Here is a 19,828-nt window from a genome sequence, read left to right as displayed (position 1 = left end):
CGTCGCGAATCGGAGGCGCTGCCCGCCCGCTCCGGTGCTCGCTCGGACCGCTTCTCCCCGCCTAGAATGCGCTGCTGAGCCATGATTCGCGGTCCGGAGCGCTCGGCGCTGTCCGTGGCGGCGGCAACGCGCCTCGCGTGCTGGGCCGCGCTGCTCGTCGCGGTGTCGGCCGGCCTGATTGGCGGCCACCGCGTCTCCGCGACGGCGCTGGCGCTGCGGCCCGAGGATAGCCTCGCGCGGCTCCCGTACGGGGTCCGCGGCGGCGGCGGCGCGGAGGACCCGGAGGCGGCGCAGGGGTGGCTGCCGTGCCGGGACGGCGCGGCGAGCGCGCGGACCTGCGAGGAGCTGGGCGGCGCGGGGTCCTTCGACGCCGTCTGCGTCATCGCCTCCAGCACCACCACCCTGTCGGGCGACGTCTGCGCGCACGGGACCGGCAGCGTGGAGGTCCGCGCCGGGGTGAGCATCGCCTGCCGGGTCCCCGGCTGCCGCCTCGTGTTCAACGTCTCCGGGAGCATCGCGGTCGGCGAGCGCGCCGAGCTCGTCGCCGGCTCCGTCGGCCTGCACGCCGCCAACGTCTCGCTGGGCCGCGGCTCCGCCGTCAACACCACCGGCCTTGCCGGCGCGCCCCCGCCCCAGACGTCCGGGACGCCGCACAGCCTCGAGGGGGCCGGCGGCGGGCACGGCGGCCGCGGCGCGTCGTGTAAGGTCTCCAACGACACCAACTGGGGCGGCGACGTGTACGCGTGGGCCTTCTTGGACAATCCGTGGAGCTACGGCAGCAAGGGGGGGAGCTTGACTGCTGACGAGAACCTTGGAGGGGACGGCGGAGGCCGTGTCTTGCTCAGGGCGAGTGAGATTTTGACAGTTGATGGAGTTGTGCTTGCTGAAGGAGGCGTGGGCAGTCTCCGAGGGGGCGGTGGGTCCGGCGGGAGCATTATGATCAAGGCTTTCAAGCTGTAAGTTCTGCATTTCTTGAATCTTTACTTGTTTTTGATACGATTTACGTTAGCAATGTTAAGTCCTTGGATAAAGTATTCGAGTCCTATTTGATAATTTCACATTATTCCACGGGAATTAGCCTGTCCGGATGCTTCTGGCGATAAATAAATGCACAATCTGGCTACATATCTTCATAATGTGAACATTATGATGTTTTTTCTTGTTAAGGAATTTTTAGAGCGTTTTATGAATTACCATGTCATTGCACTTTGTTAGACACTGGGTGAATCTCCTTTATTCAGGATTATGTTGAAATTACATTTTCAAGCAAAACAAGGAAATCAAGAGTATCTATGACTTACTCTGGTTGTACCGTGATGCTATAATTTGAGTGCAGTTGCTGCGTTAAGTTGCAAATCAGTGACTTGCTGTCTGATGTGCTGCCTTTCTTCCTGCTACCCTACACACAAATTATTTTGTTCAAGCAGACAATCTCAAACAGTGACCATTTACTCAAGTTTGAAATATTGAGAAATATCATGAGTTGAGATATGGCTAAGTGTTGTTGGATATGATGCTCTAGTGTGATTCCAATGGTACAATCGATACATAGCCCTGTTAGACCCATAATACCTGAGCTGCCCACCAGGTTCAAATCTTTGCAAAACCGAAATCCCATTTAAACATTTAACAGTGACCATTTACTTTATTAATTGCTGCAAGATTCATAAACATCCCATAGGCAAAGTAGCAAACCACATACTTGCACTTTATGCTTTCTGTGTTGACCTGTGAGATGCAACACTCCCTTATTGTATAACATTCTAGATATGGAAATGGTACAATAAGTGCTGGGGGTGGTAATGGATGGGGCGGAGGAGGTGGTGGGAGGATATCCCTAAAATTTTACAGCATTCAGCAAGATTTGGAAATTATAGCTCACGGTGAGTATTTTCTGGCCTTAGTTTCTATGCAACTGTTTTGTAACCCTTCTGCCACTGGCGTTTCCCCATAGGGAAGCACAATCGGCCAAATTATTTCAATTAATAGTGCAATGGATATTTATTACTGGTTACTAATACTGTTTAGTGTCATGTATTGGTTCTCTGGCTAGTTAATAACTATTCCCTCCGTGAAGAATTATAAGAGCATTTAGATCACGTGTTTGCATAAAGTACCGCTCGTGTGCAAACACCTTTTTTCATGAGTCAATGGTTTCTCCTTAATGGAACAACTGCTAAATGTCGACAATAAAGTTCTTGAGAGCAAGATATCAACGCCTGTTTGCTTCATCGCTTTTCAGTAATGCAATCCTTCTCCCATTCGTTGTATTCTGATGGTAAAACTTTTTTCACATTCATCAGGTGGACAGAGTTTTGGGTGCCCCCAGAATGCTGGTGCAGCAGGCACAATATATGATAAATCATTGGAGACTCTAAAGGTCAGCAATGGAAACTTCACCACGCATACGGAAACTCCATTGCTGGGTTTCTCAGTGACTAAACTTTGGTCCAATGTGCTTGTGGAGAGCAATGCAAAAGTGCTGGTTCCCTTGTTGTGGTCCAGAGTACAGGTTTGAATACTTTGACTCACCACCAACATCACGTTCATGACTTATTTATTAATCAATATTTTGTATGCCTTTGCGCAACTAATTCTGAGGTTATGTTGTACTGTATATTTTTTTTCCAAGAAAACATACTGTACCTGTATAACTACACTAATATCTCGATTTTCTTGAAGTGCCTTCTCTCAGTATTGCATCTACACCGCACTAATATCCAATTGTTTCTGCAAATCTATGTTCCCCATTTAAGGAGGTCCCGTAATAATACCTGCACTAATCTAATTGTGGATATTGGCACGGCAAAATTTTATTAAGAAGACAACACTGGTTTATTCACTCCATGAAATAAATCAACTGGGTTTAATCCCCACAGGGGTCGAACCCAGGTTGGCAAGGAGACACCACCTCATGCCTCCACCACTAGGCTATCATCCAGTTTCTCAAATTTACATGGCCTTGTTCTCAACAAGCTAATGTGATTTTTGTAAAGTGGATGAGCTGTTGAGCAGCACTAATTGGACCTGCTTGTGGTGTTCCTACACACAGGGGTTGAGCCAGGATTTGACCTTGCCGCTAGGGTTCCTTGCTGTGATGCCCACCCAGTGCCCGTGCCCTGCAATTGTAACACTGGTCGAGGGAGGGTCTCGGACGCTTGTTAGCTTGACTCGGCTAGTCTGGGCCGCCTGGTGCCATATTCTGTCTTTTATGTAGTAAACCCAAAGCCCACCAACACAACTTAAGCCATTCTCTGTTTACTTACCCCGTCAGATCGATTAAACTTCTTATCTGAGCTAGCGCTTTGCAATGGTAGTGCTGCGCCATGGGTTCCTAGGGTGGAAAAAAAGTTTGGCAGTGCTTGCTGTGCCAGCATGGAGCCTGGCAGGAGAAAAGGCCCCTGCTGCCCGCCTGCCCCCTTGCCCCGTCAGTCAACCACTGGCATGCCATACAACACTCACAGTTTGTAATAACCATTGATTCCTGCAGTTGTCACTCTACTATAATTTTCCCATTCATTATCTTCTTTTCCTTTGTTGTGGCTAATTTTAAAATTTAGTTTGTCGATCACAATGTTTCTTTTTTACATGGGCCACTAAATAATTTATATTCGAATATATTCTTTTTGGACTTGAGTGAGCAATGAAGTCTATGCATATCAGGCATGTTTACATTTTTATCATGGAGCTCCTTTCTAAATTTGTTTGGTTGGGTTTCCATGCCCTTTATATTCGTTGTGTATTCCTTCCTCTTTACCTACTGTTTGTTATTGTTTGACACTTTTCCTATTCCTACCTGCATTTCCATTATTTAATTCGCTGTTTTTATTTGCTCCTATTTTCTACTTGTTCAGGTGACAGGGCAAATAAGGCTACTTACTGGGGGTAGCATTTGCTTTGGGTTGTCTGAAAATCCAATATCAGAGTTTGAGCTGGTTGCAGAGGAGCTTCTAATGAGTGACTCTGTTATAAAGGTATGCCTTGTTGTATACACAGCTTTTGTTTATGGTGCTTGTAGAGACTTTTCCTTAAGCACCAAGGTGAAGGAGGAATTGATGATCTAAATTAATTGTTTTAAAGAAGTCTTACTGCGATTTATAGAAGTTAAGGCCTCCAACGCAATTGTGGATGAGCATTTCCTAAAGACAAAATTTACAACCGCTTGAGGAAGGGGCTGTTAAAGGAGGTGTGGATGTTGAGAGACCCAACTGGTTTGTGAGAATTATGAATTGCATATCTATATATTTTTGGTAAAAGCGCATGCGTATGTGGATGGTGATGCTTTTACACCTGTAAATTTCAGTGCCCTGTGACACAATTTGGCATCCTAAATTTCACCAATCGAACTACACCACGCTGTATGCTGTACATACGTCCAGTATTAATTTGATGTGATTACGCTTCTTGAAAATCCATTCTAGCCTGCTGTGCTGAGTCGACCATGTTCTGGCCTGCTTTAGAATTTTGTGCTAGTTCCATTCTTCCGTCCAGCTGAGTTGATATTGCTCTTTGTGTAATGCCTATATCGTCAGTTGCCCAACTACAAGATATTTTTGCTCCAAACTTGAGACCTTGCCCTGTCAGAGAGGAGAATAACAATATCCCAACATGTGATCTGACATGGCTCTGATACACCTGAGGGATTCTCGGATACTTTCCATGGCTCTCACACATGCTGATGAAGCATTGAGGAACTGTCATGCGTCCAACACTTGACATTGAAGCATTGCTTGCTATAGTAGGATTATATTTAGAAGCAAGATGAAAACCGCCTCTTGGTGGGACCATGGGATGGAGTTGTGGGGGCAACAGCTCCACCCAAGAGGGCTCAAATCCTGCTGTTCATGTTTACACACACGCGTAGGTGCGTACAGTAGGGATTTAGTGAAATTCACCGAATTATGCCTGGTTTCTGTCATTCTAGCATGTGATTGGACGATGGGCTCATCTCTGTGTGTGTGTGTGTGTGTTTCTTCCTTGTAATTGCAAAGATTCAACAGGAAGACACATCTGACGTACCAAATATACTGTTTGTTACTTCATTATAATCATTTCTGAGCATGTTATGCAGTTCTAAGTTTCTCCTGTTATTGTAGGTGTATGGTGCTTTCAGAATGTATGTGAAGGTGCTCTTGATGTGGGATTCGAAGATTCAGATAGATGGTGGGGGTAAGGATGTTGTTCTTGCATCAATGCTTGAGGCAAGAAACCTTGTCGTACTCAAGGTATGTTTGTTTGAAAGCCTTATTGCCAAAATGTCCTTTTCTTAGTAGTGGAAGTTCAGTTTTCTCTGTTCTGACAGCATGGGTCAGTGATATCTTCCAATGCTGCTTTGGGAGTTTATGGACAAGGACTTCTTAATTTGAGTGGTCCTGGAGATGGAATCAAAGCACGCCAACTGTTTCTGTCTCTGTTTTACAACATTGAAGTAAGATCATATTATATCATTACCTATCCAGTTTTTGCGCAATTACCTATCCAGACCTTCAATATTTCCTTCTCCGGCGGATGATATAGCATATGCATTATTATGTAGGAAGGACACTTCACTTATCTGCATTCTCAATTTATTCAGATCTCATAAGTTGTAATTTCTTGAAGTTCTTAGAACTTGTATAATGAATACCTGACTGTACTGCATGTGGGTCAGCAATATGTCACATATATGAGAGTGTTGGTAGATTAACGATTTTCTGTTCTTATTTTTATGCTACTCATCAGCTTTCAGCATTATAAGTATCTAGGAAGCACTGCCGTTTCCTAGCAATGTTTATAAAGCGTCCTGCTTCAGACGCGGCACCCTGGCAGCGCCTTAGAAATATGCCCGCTTTAGGCGCTTAAGCGCCTGCTTTAGGCTCTTAGGCGTTGCTTAAGCGTCAGAGCGGGCGGTGCTCGCTTTAGGTCGCTTTACTGCCTTATAAACCATGTTTCCTAGTGTTTGCCTTGACTTGTTTGAACCACATGCATTGAGCTCTTGATGCAATTATTATTTGGGATGCTTCTGGAAACAAGTAAATCCACTTTCCTGGTTCTTTCTTAATCCCGTGCAACTGTATTTCTTGGGATTCCCTTTTTGGTATGCTTAGTGTTGAGCTGGTCCATGTTATCATGTCGAAACAACATGTGAGCTTTAAAACTTGTTTGTTCCATGTAGTTATAACTTTTGTGACCACAACTTCTCTTGATGTATGAGCAGGTTGGTCCTGGTTCCGTTGTCCAGGCTCCACTAGATGAGGATGTTCGAAGCAGCTTGTGAGTTCTGCTGTTGCAATGTAAATTAATGGTCTTTAGTTGCTTCTAAACATTGCTGTGGATTAACGTTTGTGTATATCAGGGATGCACTTTCGATCTGTGAAAGTAAAACATGCCCTAGTGAGTTAATCGCACCCCCCGATGATTGCCATGTGAACAGCTCCTTGTCATTTACAATACAAGTAAGGGTTGTTTGCTGTGAGATTCTCTTCTGAAGGAAGCTCCTAATTTTCATTAACTTGTAGATCTTCCATACAAGAGCGAACTTCTTGGCAAGGAAGCATGATGGCTGAACTTTTAAATTTTAATTACATTGTGCCTTTGGATATTCATTCCACAAGATGTGTTCGATACTTGCACTGTTGAAATGTGTCGTATACCATGTCAAATTTGATACTTGCACTCCAACCTTCATTGTCATTCAGTAGAGAGATGATTTTCTGCAGTGCATTGCATTTCTGATTTCTTTTATCAACACTCCCTGCACTGACGGAATGCAAAACACGCGAATCGGCAAACCCGAACGATTTCATGGATTATACACCTACCCAGGACAACTAATACATCAAATGGATAGAAAAAAGGAATCACCTCTTGCTACTAACATGGTGATAGTGGTGAATGATACACCTTAAATGTTATCACAATTCACAAGACAATAAATATTCCCTCCTGCCAATAGAAATAACATTAAGTTCATATTATCTCATAGTTGTATTGTGCGTTGTTGTTTCATTTAAATTGGATCTGGCTATATTGCAGTTTGAAGTTCCTGTTTTGTTCTAGCTTCTTAGTAAGAAATTCACATTTTGCAGATTTGCCGTGTTGAAGACATAACTGTCGGTGGCATAGTCAAGGGGAGTATAATTCATATTCATCGAGCAAGAACCGTGACTGTTACAGATGGTGGTGCAATAAGTGCCTCAGAGTTAGGTGATTCAGTGTTTTTGTGTTGTGATCAGTAAAATAACTGGAATCTCTCCTATCAATGTGGTAACTCTGTTCACTCAGCAATCTGGATCTTTTTATAGGTTGCAAAGCAGGCATTGGTAGAGGAACATTTCTTAAGTATGGAGCTGGTGGTGGTGCTGGTCATGGAGGCCAGGGTGGTATAGGGATTTACAACGGAATGACAAGTGAAGGAGGTCAACGATATGGCAGTGCTTATCTTCCATGTGAGCTAGGAAGTGGTACTGGTTCTCCGGAGTCAGGCGATGACAGGGCTGGTGGGGGATTGATAGGTATGCACTATTTTGTGTAGTCTTGTGTTGTGAATCTTTATCCACAACAGGGGTTTACCGTGCTGATGATAGTTTTCCTTCAAGCACTTTAATAGCACCATCAGAGTTTGCTGTCATCACATTTCTTTTTCCTTATTCTGTGCTTGACACGAGCACATTGCCCTGCACAATGAGAGCATAATCTACTACATGCACTCTTCTTACTTAACTAGCCTTTTCTTTTCAGTTTGCTTCTGGAAATAAGTACATTTAGTTTGCGAAGCTTTTGGTACCACTTCTCTTATAAATTCCGATTAATTTCCTGATGCAGTCATTGGATCCATGAAATGGCCACTTGCAAGATTGTTAATTTATGGCTCTGTGAGCTCTGATGGTGAAAGCAATAGAGACACAATTGGAAATTCCAGTGGGTCCTTCAAAGGTGGCATTGGTGGCGGTTCTGGAGGAACAATTCTCTTTTTCCTTCAAGGGCTTCTGGTAGAGAAAAATTCATCATTGTCAGCATCTGGAGGCAAAGGAGGCATACATGGTGGAGGTGGCGGTGGTGGTGGCAGAATACACTTCCACTGGTCAAATATTGCTACTGGAGATGAATTTGTTCAGATTGCATCTATCAATGGTACAGTAGCATCAAGGTACGTAATCATGTAAATACCCATGATAATTAAAAAGGAGGTTCCTTGCTTGTGCATATACCTGTCTCTCTAAACCATGAGACATGATCATCTATTGTTTCACTATGTTATTCGGAGCCTTCCGGATGATTTTCCTTTAACCAGTATACCTGATATAATAAATTCCTTCGTAATGACACCTACATATTAGAAAGAGATCATATGTTTGCACCAGCATTGACCTACCCAATGTCATTACTGCACAATTTTTTTGGAAATGTTTATGGGAGTTCTACTGCGGTTACATGTGATTATTGGTGCTCTGTTGCAACCACAACATTCAAGCAGAATCCTCATTGGACTTGCTTGTTAGTTTGGACGGGATCTTAGGGATTAAGACTGTCAAGAAAGTCCTAAAACAAAGTTAGCTTACTGGAGGGCACAACATTGGAGCTTAAGTTGTTTAATGGTGTTTTCTGCAAATCATCCTGATTTTCAGAAGTTTCTTACTTGCTACTTCCTCTGTTTGCCCGTCTCACGTTTTAAGTTCCTACAACACTATCTGCTTGCTACTACATTATCTAGAACACACAAACAAAAGTACAAAATAGATATGGATGTAAACAAACAGAGAAGTTAGGTAGGCAAGGAGAAGCTAACCAGAAGCCGTATGTTTGTTTCGCACTGCTGCTGTCAACTTCTTCTGTGGCTGCTTCAGTTTTTCACCACCATAAACGTCACCTACCGAAGCTTTGCTTCTGTTTCCCTCCAGTTCCCTATGGCCATGGTCACTTGATCTAGCTGGTTGATAGGAAGAAACCAGTGAACAGAGCAGCAGTGGTGGCCTGTGAACTCACCATAAGAGGAGGCCGGTGGAGACTGATGGTGATGGAGGCTGTGCTGAAGCACTGAAGGCCTAGGATGTGAGTGGGTGTTGAGTTGGGTCAGATTAGTTGGGTGGGCCATTTCCTTTCTTACCTCGCCGACATGCCTCTGCTCATGACCTCAACAGGCGTCACTGCTACTGGTTCATGGGCTATGCCATTGTTACACTGCCTCTTCCTAATGCCATGTTATCCCTGTTCTGCTCTGAAGTTAGTGCTGCAGATCTAGGGCAGAGTAGCAGACCTATGAGTCGCTGCCTTTTGCCTGCCGCACCAAGCTCAACATTGCTGCTTAGGTGGTGCTATTGTCCACATAGAACCTTCTAGGTGGGTCCAATACCCAGCCTTCAACTATGGCCTAATATGCGGCAGCAAAAGCGCTCTCCTCTCCTAGTCTTAACATTGCATAGGTCATTACAACCTGATAAGTAGCTAAAATTGTGAAATACTACATGTGCAGAGGCTACCTAGGCTGTGTTTTAGAACACAACATTTAGGTCATTACAACTTTATAGTCTGCTAAGATTGTTAACATAGTAATAAAAAGGTGCAAAAGCTAATTTGAATCATCCATATTGATTATCCATATGTCAAGTTGAAGGCATGATGGCCTTTCATTCACCTAATATGATGACATGCCAATTGAATAGAAGTGCTAAACTGACGTTATTTGTTTGGGTCGATGATCAATGCTGCAATTTGGGTTCACATAATGATGAACATCATGGTCATACCTTCAGCATAACGTTGGCATTTTAGCTTGAGTCAAAATGACCCAAGTGACACATGTTTTGACCTGCCAAATAGTTTAGCAAGTTTAGGGACCTGCCAAAATGTTTTACAAGTATAGGGACCTAATGGTTACTTTGTTATTAGATCAGATATCTGTGGTGCATTTACTCTAAAGGCATTTTTTAATTCCATTTGCGTGTTATCATACTTGTGGTGCGATTTACTCTAAATTTCTGAGGCATACCTGTTGTTTTATTTTTCTCCTCAGATGCATGTTTTCATCATGAAATGCAACAGCTACTATCTGTGTTGACCTACATGGGAGAACTCAATAGTATTTTGTTTTGGCATGGAACTTCATTTGTGCACTGCCATGAGCCTTGAGAAGTTTTAGTGAATGAATATATTCTTGTGCTAATTTCCAATAGCTGTTCTTTTGTGTAGTGGAGGTTCTGGTAATGATGATGGGCATTTTGGAGAAGATGGAACAATAACAGGAAAGGAGTGCCCTGTGGGACTATATGGAACATTTTGTACCGTATGAGCACTAAACTTGACATGTCTTTGTTCATCCAGCTTACATAGCACGTTTTCTGTTATTAGTAACACAAATAATATATAGTATTCATCTTAATACATATTAATTTATTTTACCTGTTCCTTTTCTTGTATATGCAAAATCTCTGCATCCATTTTCTTTAAGGAGTAACATCCAGAATATTTACATTAAAGGGAACAGAAAAAAAGAGGGATGAGGCTAGGGTGGACAGAACATTTTGGCTCCAGGATGCAGTACAAAACTAAGCCTATTTATGGTTCATACTTCTTTTTAGAGAGCCGTAGAAGCTTTGCACATCTTTTTGTTAAGGAAAAGGTAAGGTTGTTAGTGACAATAGATGAACGAAAGGCTAATAGGCTAAGTGGCTGAAAGAGAGGGAACTTTCTCAAAAGAACCTGCACCACACACTCCGTCTTGATGAACGAGAGGCTAATAGGCTAATGTTCTCTAACTAGCAGATGACTTTCTGTTAGTTCCTTTGAAACCATTGACTGACTATAACTCTTTCCAGGAATGCCCAGTTGGAACATATAAAAATGTTGCTGGGTCCAACTCATCTCTCTGCACCCCTTGTTCTTTGAATGCTCTTCCAAACCGTGCTGACTTCATATATGTAAGAGGTAGGTCATCGGACTTGCGTTATCTTGTCTTGTTTATGTTCAAACTTCTTGACTTTGCATGGAAGAAACTAAGCATTAACTTTGACTTACTAGGTGGTGTTACCCAGCCATCCTGCCCGTATAAGTGCATATCTGCTAAGTACAAGATGCCAAATTGTTACACACCACTTGAGGAAGTTATATATACTTTTGGGGGTCCTTGGTCTTTTGCAGTTTTCCTATTCTTTGCAATTATTCTTTTGGCACTCATCTTAAGTGCCGTAAGAGTTAAGATTGGTGAGAGTGAAGTCACGTATCGGGCTACAAGTGCAATCCACAATGATGCCTATGCTTCTTCGCCTTTTTTGCTTTCATTGGCTGAGGTATAGTTCATTTTATTCTAAATGGTCTTTGGATGTAGTTAGAGCAACTGCAAAATCACCTAGATCTGGTCATTGAGCAAATCCTATATACCTAAGTAGTTGATCATCACTCCTATTTATCTTAACATGCACACATGTCATCTCACCAGACCTGCCACCTCATCAAAGGCCCACCCCAACATGTATGGAAAAAAAGTTTTCTATTATTAGTTGATCCCCACTACTATTTATCTAAACATGCCTCGTCAAAAGCTTTCCACCTCATCAAAGCATAATTAGCTCTTAAATGTGATGAAGTACAGGGATACTTGTAGTACAGTTTGTTGAGAAATCTTGCTTATTGTGTATTTTCTTATAAATAGGTACCTGGGGCCAGCAGGGCAGAAGAAACACAAAGCCATGTCCACAGAATGTACTTCATGGGACCTAATACATTCCGAGAACCGTGGCATCTTCCTTACTCGCCCCCTGAATCTATAATTGGCATTGTGTAAGGCTTTTCATCTTATGAATCTATGACAGTACATGATCACTAATTCATCCGTGTTCATTCACCACAAAGTAATAGAATTCACAGAAGTTACTATAATTTGCACTGCAAATATATAACTTCAGATGTAAATTGTTCTACATATCACTAATGTTCACATTGTTCTACGCGTCACTAACCTATAGAAAATATTGCACTGTTTTGTTGATTTACCCATTTGTGAAATCCTTCCTCTTATTGTCTTTTCTTTTTCCTTCTTAGAATTTGTAGCTTGGATGTTCTCATACAGCCATCCTTGCTGTAGTGGTTCTAGATTCACAGGTACACAGCAATTACATTGCTGATGAAACCAACTGAGCTTGAGCAAAAAAAGTGACTGAAGTATAAAACTTGTTTATTCTAAAATTCGAGATCCAAAACCCTTTAGGGCCTACCTTGAACTATAGAATTTGCTGAAAACAGTTCAACCATTGTGTTCGAAACGGGAGCGACTATTATCTTGATTGATCTGAATGACATATGGATATCGATTTAATGACCCATATTCCATGAGAGAACAATGTTTAATGTTTCCATCTGTACATCAATATATATGTATCTCCTGACTGTAGGTGACAATTCTGTTATTTTTTTCCCAGGTATGAAGATGCTTTTAATCGTTTTATCGATGAGATAAATTTGGTAGCAGCCTTTGAGTGGTGGGAAGGTTCTGTGCATAGTATACTTGCAGTACTTGCATATCCTTGTGCCTGGTCTTGGAAGCAATGGCGCAGAAGAAAGAAAATCCATCGTCTTCAAGAATACGTTAAATCTGAATACGACCATTCATGTCTTCGCTCTTGCAGATCACGGGCTCTATATAAAGGGCTGAAGGTCAGTAATCATAATTTAGTCACGTCATTTAGTATTAGAACCAGTAGTAATTGTGTCAATGTTTTTAAAAATTTGTGGCCAAACTCACCAGATATACCTGGAATAGGTACTCAGAGATATTATTCAGCTGAGTTTCACTTCTGATCTGAAATATACTCTTCCTTAGCTCTGTGAACCATGAATAGCTGTTTGTTAGGAATGCAGGGAAATTTGGTGTGTTATTTTCGTTGCTGACATATAACACATGTAATTGTTTGAACTTAACAGGTTGGTTCAACTCCAGACTTAATGGTCGCTTACATTGATTTCTTTCTGGGAGGTGATGAGAAACGACTTGATGTAGCGGCCACAATCCAGAAGAGGTTTCCCATGTGTTTAATTTTTGGCGGTGAGGGGAGCTATATGTCCCCATACCACCTACACAGTGATACATTACTGTCAAATCTTCTTGGCCAGGTGAACATTAGACAACTTAATATTGAACAAGTGATGCCAAGGACATTACTTTTTTTATATCTATAGATATGCTCCACGTTCCCAATTATATTACTACTACATGAGGATTAGCCAGTAGCCACTTTGTCACACATGGTCGAAGTAGAAAAATTCCAGTCTTGATTAGGATATGGTTGTCTGCCAAAGTAATGCATTATTATTGGTTACAGAATTTTTATCGTTTGCCCCGAGGTTAGTGTGCCTTTGTAACTTGCCCCATTTGATATGCCTCAACTTTGCAAATTGTCATAGGCGTGCAACAACTTTGAGGCAAATGGTATAAAAATCCCTATTAGCTGTGTTTCGTTTTGATATCATATTCTAGTGTTTTTGAGGTGTCTACTGCTTATTTTCTTCTTCTTATATATGCTACAAAATGCATTTCTTGTGTTCAGTCACTCCCAGTGATTCTGTTTCATTTTCCCAGTATGTGTCTACTGCGATTTGGAACAGATTAGTAGCTGGCTTGAATACTCAGTTGAGGTCAGTAAAGCAAGGCAGCATCCGGTCAACTCTGGGTCCGGTTGTTTCTTGGATTAAGAGTCATGGGAATCCCCAACTTGAGCGACATGGTGTTCGAGTAGAGCTAGGGTGGTTTCAGGCCACTGCTTCTGGTTATTACCAGCTAGGTATTGTTGTAGCAGTGAATGAAAACTTCTACAAGAGTCACCACCATCATGAGCATGCCCCAGATTTTGGTGACCGCTCGAGGTATGAAAAGAAAGGCCAACTACAATAGCATGTCTTACAAAAAACATTTCTCATGCTGTGTGAAATGACTGCTATGTTTTTAATTCTACAGGAAGAATTTTGCAGTTCCACTACTGGGTTCCAAGCAGGCAATTCAGGATCAGCCTTGCACAAGCTATGGTGTTTCCAGAAAGCGGTTGACAGGCGGAGTGACTGGTGGGGTCATAAACGAAGAGACACTGAAGTCACTGGACTACAAAAGAGATTATCTATTCCCTCTGTCGTTGCTCTTGCAAAATTGCAGGCCTATTGGCTATGCGGTAAGCAACCACTAGACCCTTTCTATAAGCACACAAATGCTCGTGCTGTACATGACAATTACCTATATTACCTTAACTGTGACCTTGCTTTGGCATTTCAGGAAACACTGCAGTTGCTTATTTGTATTGTACTTGTGGGTGATTTTACCATCACCCTGCTTATGCTTGTACAATACTACTGGATATCTGTTGGAGCTTTCCTTGCTGTACTGCTTATTCCACCCCTTGCTTTGCTTTCCCCTTTTCTTGCTGGCCTCAATGCACTTTTCAGCCGAGGACCAAAAAGATCTTCTGTCACCCGCATTTTTACACTTTGGAATACTACTTCTGTCATAAACATTGTAAGTCTTGTTTACACGTGGTTTATCCTTGAACTCTTTTATTTACATGCTATTTATCCTTGAACTCTTTTGTATCTAGCATTGTAATAGTAGAGAATATATCTATTAATTCTATTGCTATCAGTTCGAAATGCATCGCAACAGTTTAATATCCATATATTCATAAACATATAGTGTGACAGGTTTGGAGATTTATGAATCTTATTTCCGTGCAGATTGTAGCAATCGTCTATGGTGCTATGTACTCTGGGCTATCTTCTTTGACAGTGTCTTCAGCTCAGGCATCAAACACCAAAAGGTTAGATTCCTTGTATGTACTTATAGAGATAACATTTCAATCGACTCGCACTATTCATTCTCCAGTTTTCAAAAAAAGATCCATTGCTCAGGAAACTGGCTTACTATAATTTTCAAGGCTTTCCACTTAAAACCGAGAGTTTGGGCGGTATTTGTTGGGGGTTAGGGAAATCCATGTCGCGAATAATTAAAAAATGCCTCATTGAGAATCCAGACAATTACTTTTACTAGCAAAGTACCTGTGCCTTGCAACAGGGGCAGCTTTATTCTAGTGGTTCAACGTAGGAAATTTTGATTGGGTTGAGATTGAGATATGTTGTCGGGAGGGAGTCCATAGGCAAAGGTAAGGAAATATATGATGTGATTGAGATTGTGTACGTACAACTACATGAGTTGATTTTGTTGTTTGCTAGCAAGGGATTTCTTGCTATTGGTAATTTATTTGATTTCTGTCGATTGCTTTGCGAGGGATTTTTTCCCTAGAAAAAAAAATAGTGGGGATTATCGCGTGGTTTGGAAAAAAAATGGGTGGGAGAGGGCATGTATGGATGAGAAGGGTGGAAGTGAAACCAACAAATGGCCCTTTAATAGTGATAATAGTAGATATCATTGTGTTTTGGATTGACTTAATTACAAATTACAAATATTATTTTAAATGAGACAAAAGAATTAAAAACTACCCACATGTTACATGCTGATCTGTTTGTTCTTTGGCGCATCTGCAGCTTCAAGGGTAGGGATGACGATGGATGGTGGATACTGCCAGTTGTCCTGTTTGTCGTCAAGTCGCTTCAAGCCGGATTGGTCAACTGGCACATAGCAAATCTGGAGATCCAAGATCATTCCTTGTTTAGCCCTGACCCGGACAGATTCTGGACAATGTAGTGTACCTAGTCGCAAAGATGGCAGAATCTCAACGGCATGGCACTGCTGTATTTTGTCCCCTGTAGTCATGGCGCTCTAGACCCGAAACTTGTTCCGGCATAGTGTAGATGTGCTGAAGTGAAATTTTGTTAGTCCGGAGTATGTACATTGACCGTTAGAATAGGTTTTGTTGTTTTGGGTGAACTAGATTTCTTTAGTTTATAGGTTTTTAGTTTGAGCTAGTGATCAGAGTGTACAGCAAGACACAGGTGATGCGATTGGCGTTCGTATGGTGTACATTATGTATGTAATAAATAGTAGGAGTGAGTGCATATAAAATCAGTGAAGTTCATTTTTACTCAGGATGTGCATGAGTTGTGCAACACAGTGAACAATGTCATCATTGCAAATTTGCAATCGATATACAGGAGCTAGATATCATATCTTGTGCTTGTAGATCTTCCCTGTTTAGGGGTCTTGAGCCTAAAAGAAGAACATGTCTAGTGCTCTCATGGCTTGGCTCCGAAGAACATATACAATGCAATGTGCTAGTGAAAATAAGCCAATTTTTTTATTAAGTGTCGTTGCTTGTTTTCATATTAGAGGTGTCTAAGTAATGCCCCGTGCTATATAAGTAAGCATCGGTGCTTAAAAAAACTGATTTATTTTCATAAGCTCCTCTCTAAGCATCTTGCATTATACGTGCCCTAAGAGCAAAAAATTCTGAAGAACACTCTTATGTGGATTAGTAGAAGATATATCGACAATCATGTAAGGAGATTCAATATACTTGGATTCCTGCTGATCATAGGGTTCAAACATTTGATCTTAGGGCCGAGGCTAAGATCGAACGCTTAGCCCACAGATCGGGTAAAGTCCTGCTTTTCTACATTGCTCGTGCCCACATCCTTCATGCTTGTTGGCCACATAGATTCCTCCGAAACATCTTAGATGAACCTCATGTGACAATTTTTCACATGAGCTGCAATATTTTGAATAAATGTTGTGTGACAACGAGTAGTCGTACTACATATGCATATACTATATATGTCGTATGGAGTGCATGGACCTAGGTATATGTAGACCTTGGTGCCCACACGGTTGGTATATGCTTTGGGTCCTCATAAATAAGCCTACTCAAAGAAGAGGAGGCTACCACCATACCACAAATATATAAAGGAGGCCAAGACCCGACAACCCGAGCAAGTTCTACATGCACTACTGAGAGACATAAAGGGTGTTCTCTATTAACTCATATTATTGAGCTTGAAGGCAATACAAAGCATCATGACCACACACCAAGTTTCTGAATGACTGATGCACATACTAGGGTTATACTTAACTCTTGATTGTGCATTCCAGCTAGGGCTTGAACATGGGTGGCTTCCTCACTTTGGTAGCTTGCTCGAATGCATACGCCATCTCGATCAGCCTTGGCTCGTACCCCTGCAGCCCACCGAAGCATATGCCAAAGGGAACCCCTTGCTCATTAAACCCCGCTGGCACAATGATGCCAGGGTGACCACCTGTGGCGAGAAGGCTAGAAGCGTCGCTGCCGGGCGTCACAATCGCGTCTAGTTGGTGCTCCTTCATCAACTTCTCCAGCCCATTAGCTGATAGTTCCTTTAGCCGTCGTATCGCCACTCTTTCCACGGGGCCAATGCCGCTTGTGTTTTGGGCCGCGATAAGGTCATCCTGCCCAAAATCTTTCATCCGCTCCTGCAGCAAACATGCCATTAATTAGGTTTCAGCTCACTTATTGGATCCAGGCCTCTGCATTGATGGATGTAAACGAACGGATGCACAAGCAATACGGCCTCTAAAGTTTGTGGGTAAACTAGTAACACAATATGTTCTTGGATATATTGCTGCTTATTATTTTGAATTATTTTTTACGCTATTTATTATTACCTCTATAGGATGTGCGTTGTTGAAAGCTATGATGTCTGCGAGCAAACGGACCGGGGAGTAGACCAAGTCTGCCAAGTAGGCGTTTATGCTGAGCTTGAACTCTGCCACCACTGCGATCCCCTCGTTGGAGCTGATATCATCCAACAGAGCCGTCGGATTGGCTGCGACATGCAAGTTATCGACCACCATGGCCCCATGTTTCCTTTGATAAAATTAATATAAAAATAGAATAAGAGTATATGGATGCAAAATCGAAACCTTTAGGTACCTTCTTTAGTTCAACAAAATACACTAAAATTTTGAAATTCACATCATTTTTCATAGTTTATTTGGTTGAACCAAGACGAAGGACCCGAAGGTACCTTGCCCCCCGAATTCCATATAAAGAAGAAGATGAGGATAAATACCATCTTTAACCTGAGTTCCAATACATTGGATATCCCACATAAGGAATCGGAGGAAGACTCGACGTCTTATTTCATAGAATCCCTAATGAAAAATGCACACCATTCCTTCTTTTCTATCAAATCGGTCATAAAGGTTCCAAATTTGCATTCCAAAATAATAGAAAACCATCGACAGTCGGCGGAATTTATTTAAATTGTTGGTCACTCACCTCATGGTGGCGAGGTGCTGCTCGTACACCCTCAGTCGCCGCGTGCCTGCGTATGATTGGAAGAATCCACGGAGGACGCCGACCCTCTTTCCTCTCAGCCCGTCCTTCTTTAGGAACTGAACGTACCCGCCGGGAGGGATGAACTTGGACGCCACTCTGGTGGCCGCGGCATCGAGCTCGTCGTAGCCGACGATGGCGTCCAGCACGTGCACCGCGTCCGACAGCGTCCGGCAAATCGGTCTGCATTTCATTTTGACTCGCCATGAGTTTTATGTTTTTTGAATTCATGCTCCAGTCAATCCATCCAAAAATATAAACTGATAAAAAAAGATGGGCAATATATTTCAACAGCCCCTCATATCTAGACTTATTTAGTCCTTAAACATGCTCCAGTCAACTCATCCAAAAATACAAACTGATAAGAACTGTGGGCAATATATTTCAACACCCCTTCGCATCTAGACTTATTTAGTCCTTAAACATGGAATTGAAGTAGGCCACAAAATCATTTTTTAACACCGCATTGACAGAGTCTTGAACTATAGACTTCCTGACATATTGAATTCATGCTCTAGCGAACATCCAAAAGTCTAAAGAGAGACAAGCAATATATTTCAACAATATTGGACGAAGAGAAACAACACCAAGAAGAAGAAGAATTACTACCCACCCGACCGTGTCCTGTAACGGGGTGATGGGCACCACGCCGGCGCGGCTGGTGAGGCCGAGGGTCGGCCGGATCCCGACCACGGAGTTGAACGACGACGGGCAGAGTATGGAGCCGTCGGTGTCGGTGCCCAGCGTCACGGCCGCCATGTTCGCCGCCGCGGCCACGCCCGACCCGGCGCTCGACCCGCACGGGTCGGACGACAACACGTACGGGTTCCGCGTCTGGCCGCCGCGCGCGCTCCACCCGTTGTCGACTTGGCGGAACTCGGACCACTCGGAGGGGTTGGACTTGCCGAGCACCACGGCGCCCGCGCGCCGGAGCCGGGCAGCCACGCCGGCGTCCCGCCTCACCACGGAGCCGAGGAGCGCCAAGGAGCCGGCCGTGGTGTTGAGCGCGTCGCGGGTGGCGATGTTGTCCTTGAGCAGGACGGGGACGCCGTGCAGCGCGCCGGTGGGCTGGCCGCGGCCGCGCTCGGCGTCGGCGCAAGCCGCCTGCCGGAGCGCGTCCGGGTTGACCTCGATGACGGCGCGCAGCAGCGGGTTCAGCCGGCCGATCTGGTCCAGGTAGAACCGGACGAGCGCGGTCGAGGTGAGGCTGCCGTTGCGGAAGCCGAGCTGGATGGCGTCGATGGTGGCCTCGTGGAACTCGAAGCCGTGTGCGGCGCCGGCGATGGCCGTCAGAGCGAGGACGGCGGCAGCAGCTTGCAGCCGCAGCCAAGCCATGCTTAGCTGAGCTGAGCTGAGCTTGACGGTGCTGTCAGTGTGGTCAGTGGCTTGGCGAGTGCTCGTCATAATTTATTCTAATGCACCGTTTTGTGGCAGTCGCTTGCTTTTGGCTTTTGTCAAATGCTCCATGAGTATGTCTGTTCCAGCCACTCAAATAGTGCATAATGAGTGGGAATTCATGTAGGAAAAAGAAAAATCATAGTCTTTTTTCTTCCAATTTTTGATACCTCCTCCGTCTCACTATGCTAACTTGCAAAAACGTCTTACATTAC

The 19,828-nt window shown here is 43.4% G+C and overlaps 2 protein-coding genes across 2 annotated transcripts; one reads left to right on the top strand and one right to left on the bottom strand.

Annotated features, from left to right (window-relative positions):
• Window positions 1–27: 27 nt before the first annotated feature.
• On the top strand, window positions 28–15,992 carry LOC123051065 (uncharacterized; the record flags this gene model as incomplete). Its single annotated transcript, XM_044473821.1, is given in 22 exon segments — window positions 28–956; window positions 1,768–1,883; window positions 2,304–2,512; window positions 3,855–3,974; window positions 5,097–5,225; window positions 5,303–5,428; window positions 6,197–6,252; window positions 6,335–6,434; window positions 7,068–7,185; window positions 7,284–7,493; window positions 7,804–8,128; window positions 10,168–10,261; window positions 10,794–10,902; window positions 10,996–11,264; window positions 11,627–11,754; window positions 12,393–12,627; window positions 12,895–13,083; window positions 13,550–13,833; window positions 13,925–14,132; window positions 14,234–14,473; window positions 14,689–14,771; window positions 15,496–15,992. Coding segments are annotated over 22 exon segments (4,383 nt in total). The 3' UTR covers window positions 15,656–15,992.
• Window positions 15,993–16,743: 751 nt separating this feature from the next.
• Window positions 16,744–19,642, bottom strand: LOC123051066 (probable amidase At4g34880). The gene is made up of 4 exons (XM_044473822.1): window positions 18,832–19,642; window positions 18,162–18,401; window positions 17,546–17,747; window positions 16,744–17,353 (listed from the first exon to the last, which is right to left on the bottom strand). The coding sequence occupies exons 1-4, from the start codon at window positions 19,620–19,622 to the stop codon at window positions 16,997–16,999; spliced, it is 1,590 nt and encodes a 529-aa protein (XP_044329757.1). The 5' UTR covers window positions 19,623–19,642; the 3' UTR covers window positions 16,744–16,996.
• Window positions 19,643–19,828: the final 186 nt, after the last annotated feature.

The sequence above is a fragment of the Triticum aestivum genome, chromosome 2D, assembly GCF_018294505.1.
Source record: "Triticum aestivum cultivar Chinese Spring chromosome 2D, IWGSC CS RefSeq v2.1, whole genome shotgun sequence".
NCBI lineage: Eukaryota > Viridiplantae > Streptophyta > Magnoliopsida > Poales > Poaceae > Triticum > Triticum aestivum.
The sequence above is the reverse complement of the archived record's forward strand: the minus strand, read 5'-3'. Positions and strand labels throughout refer to the sequence as shown.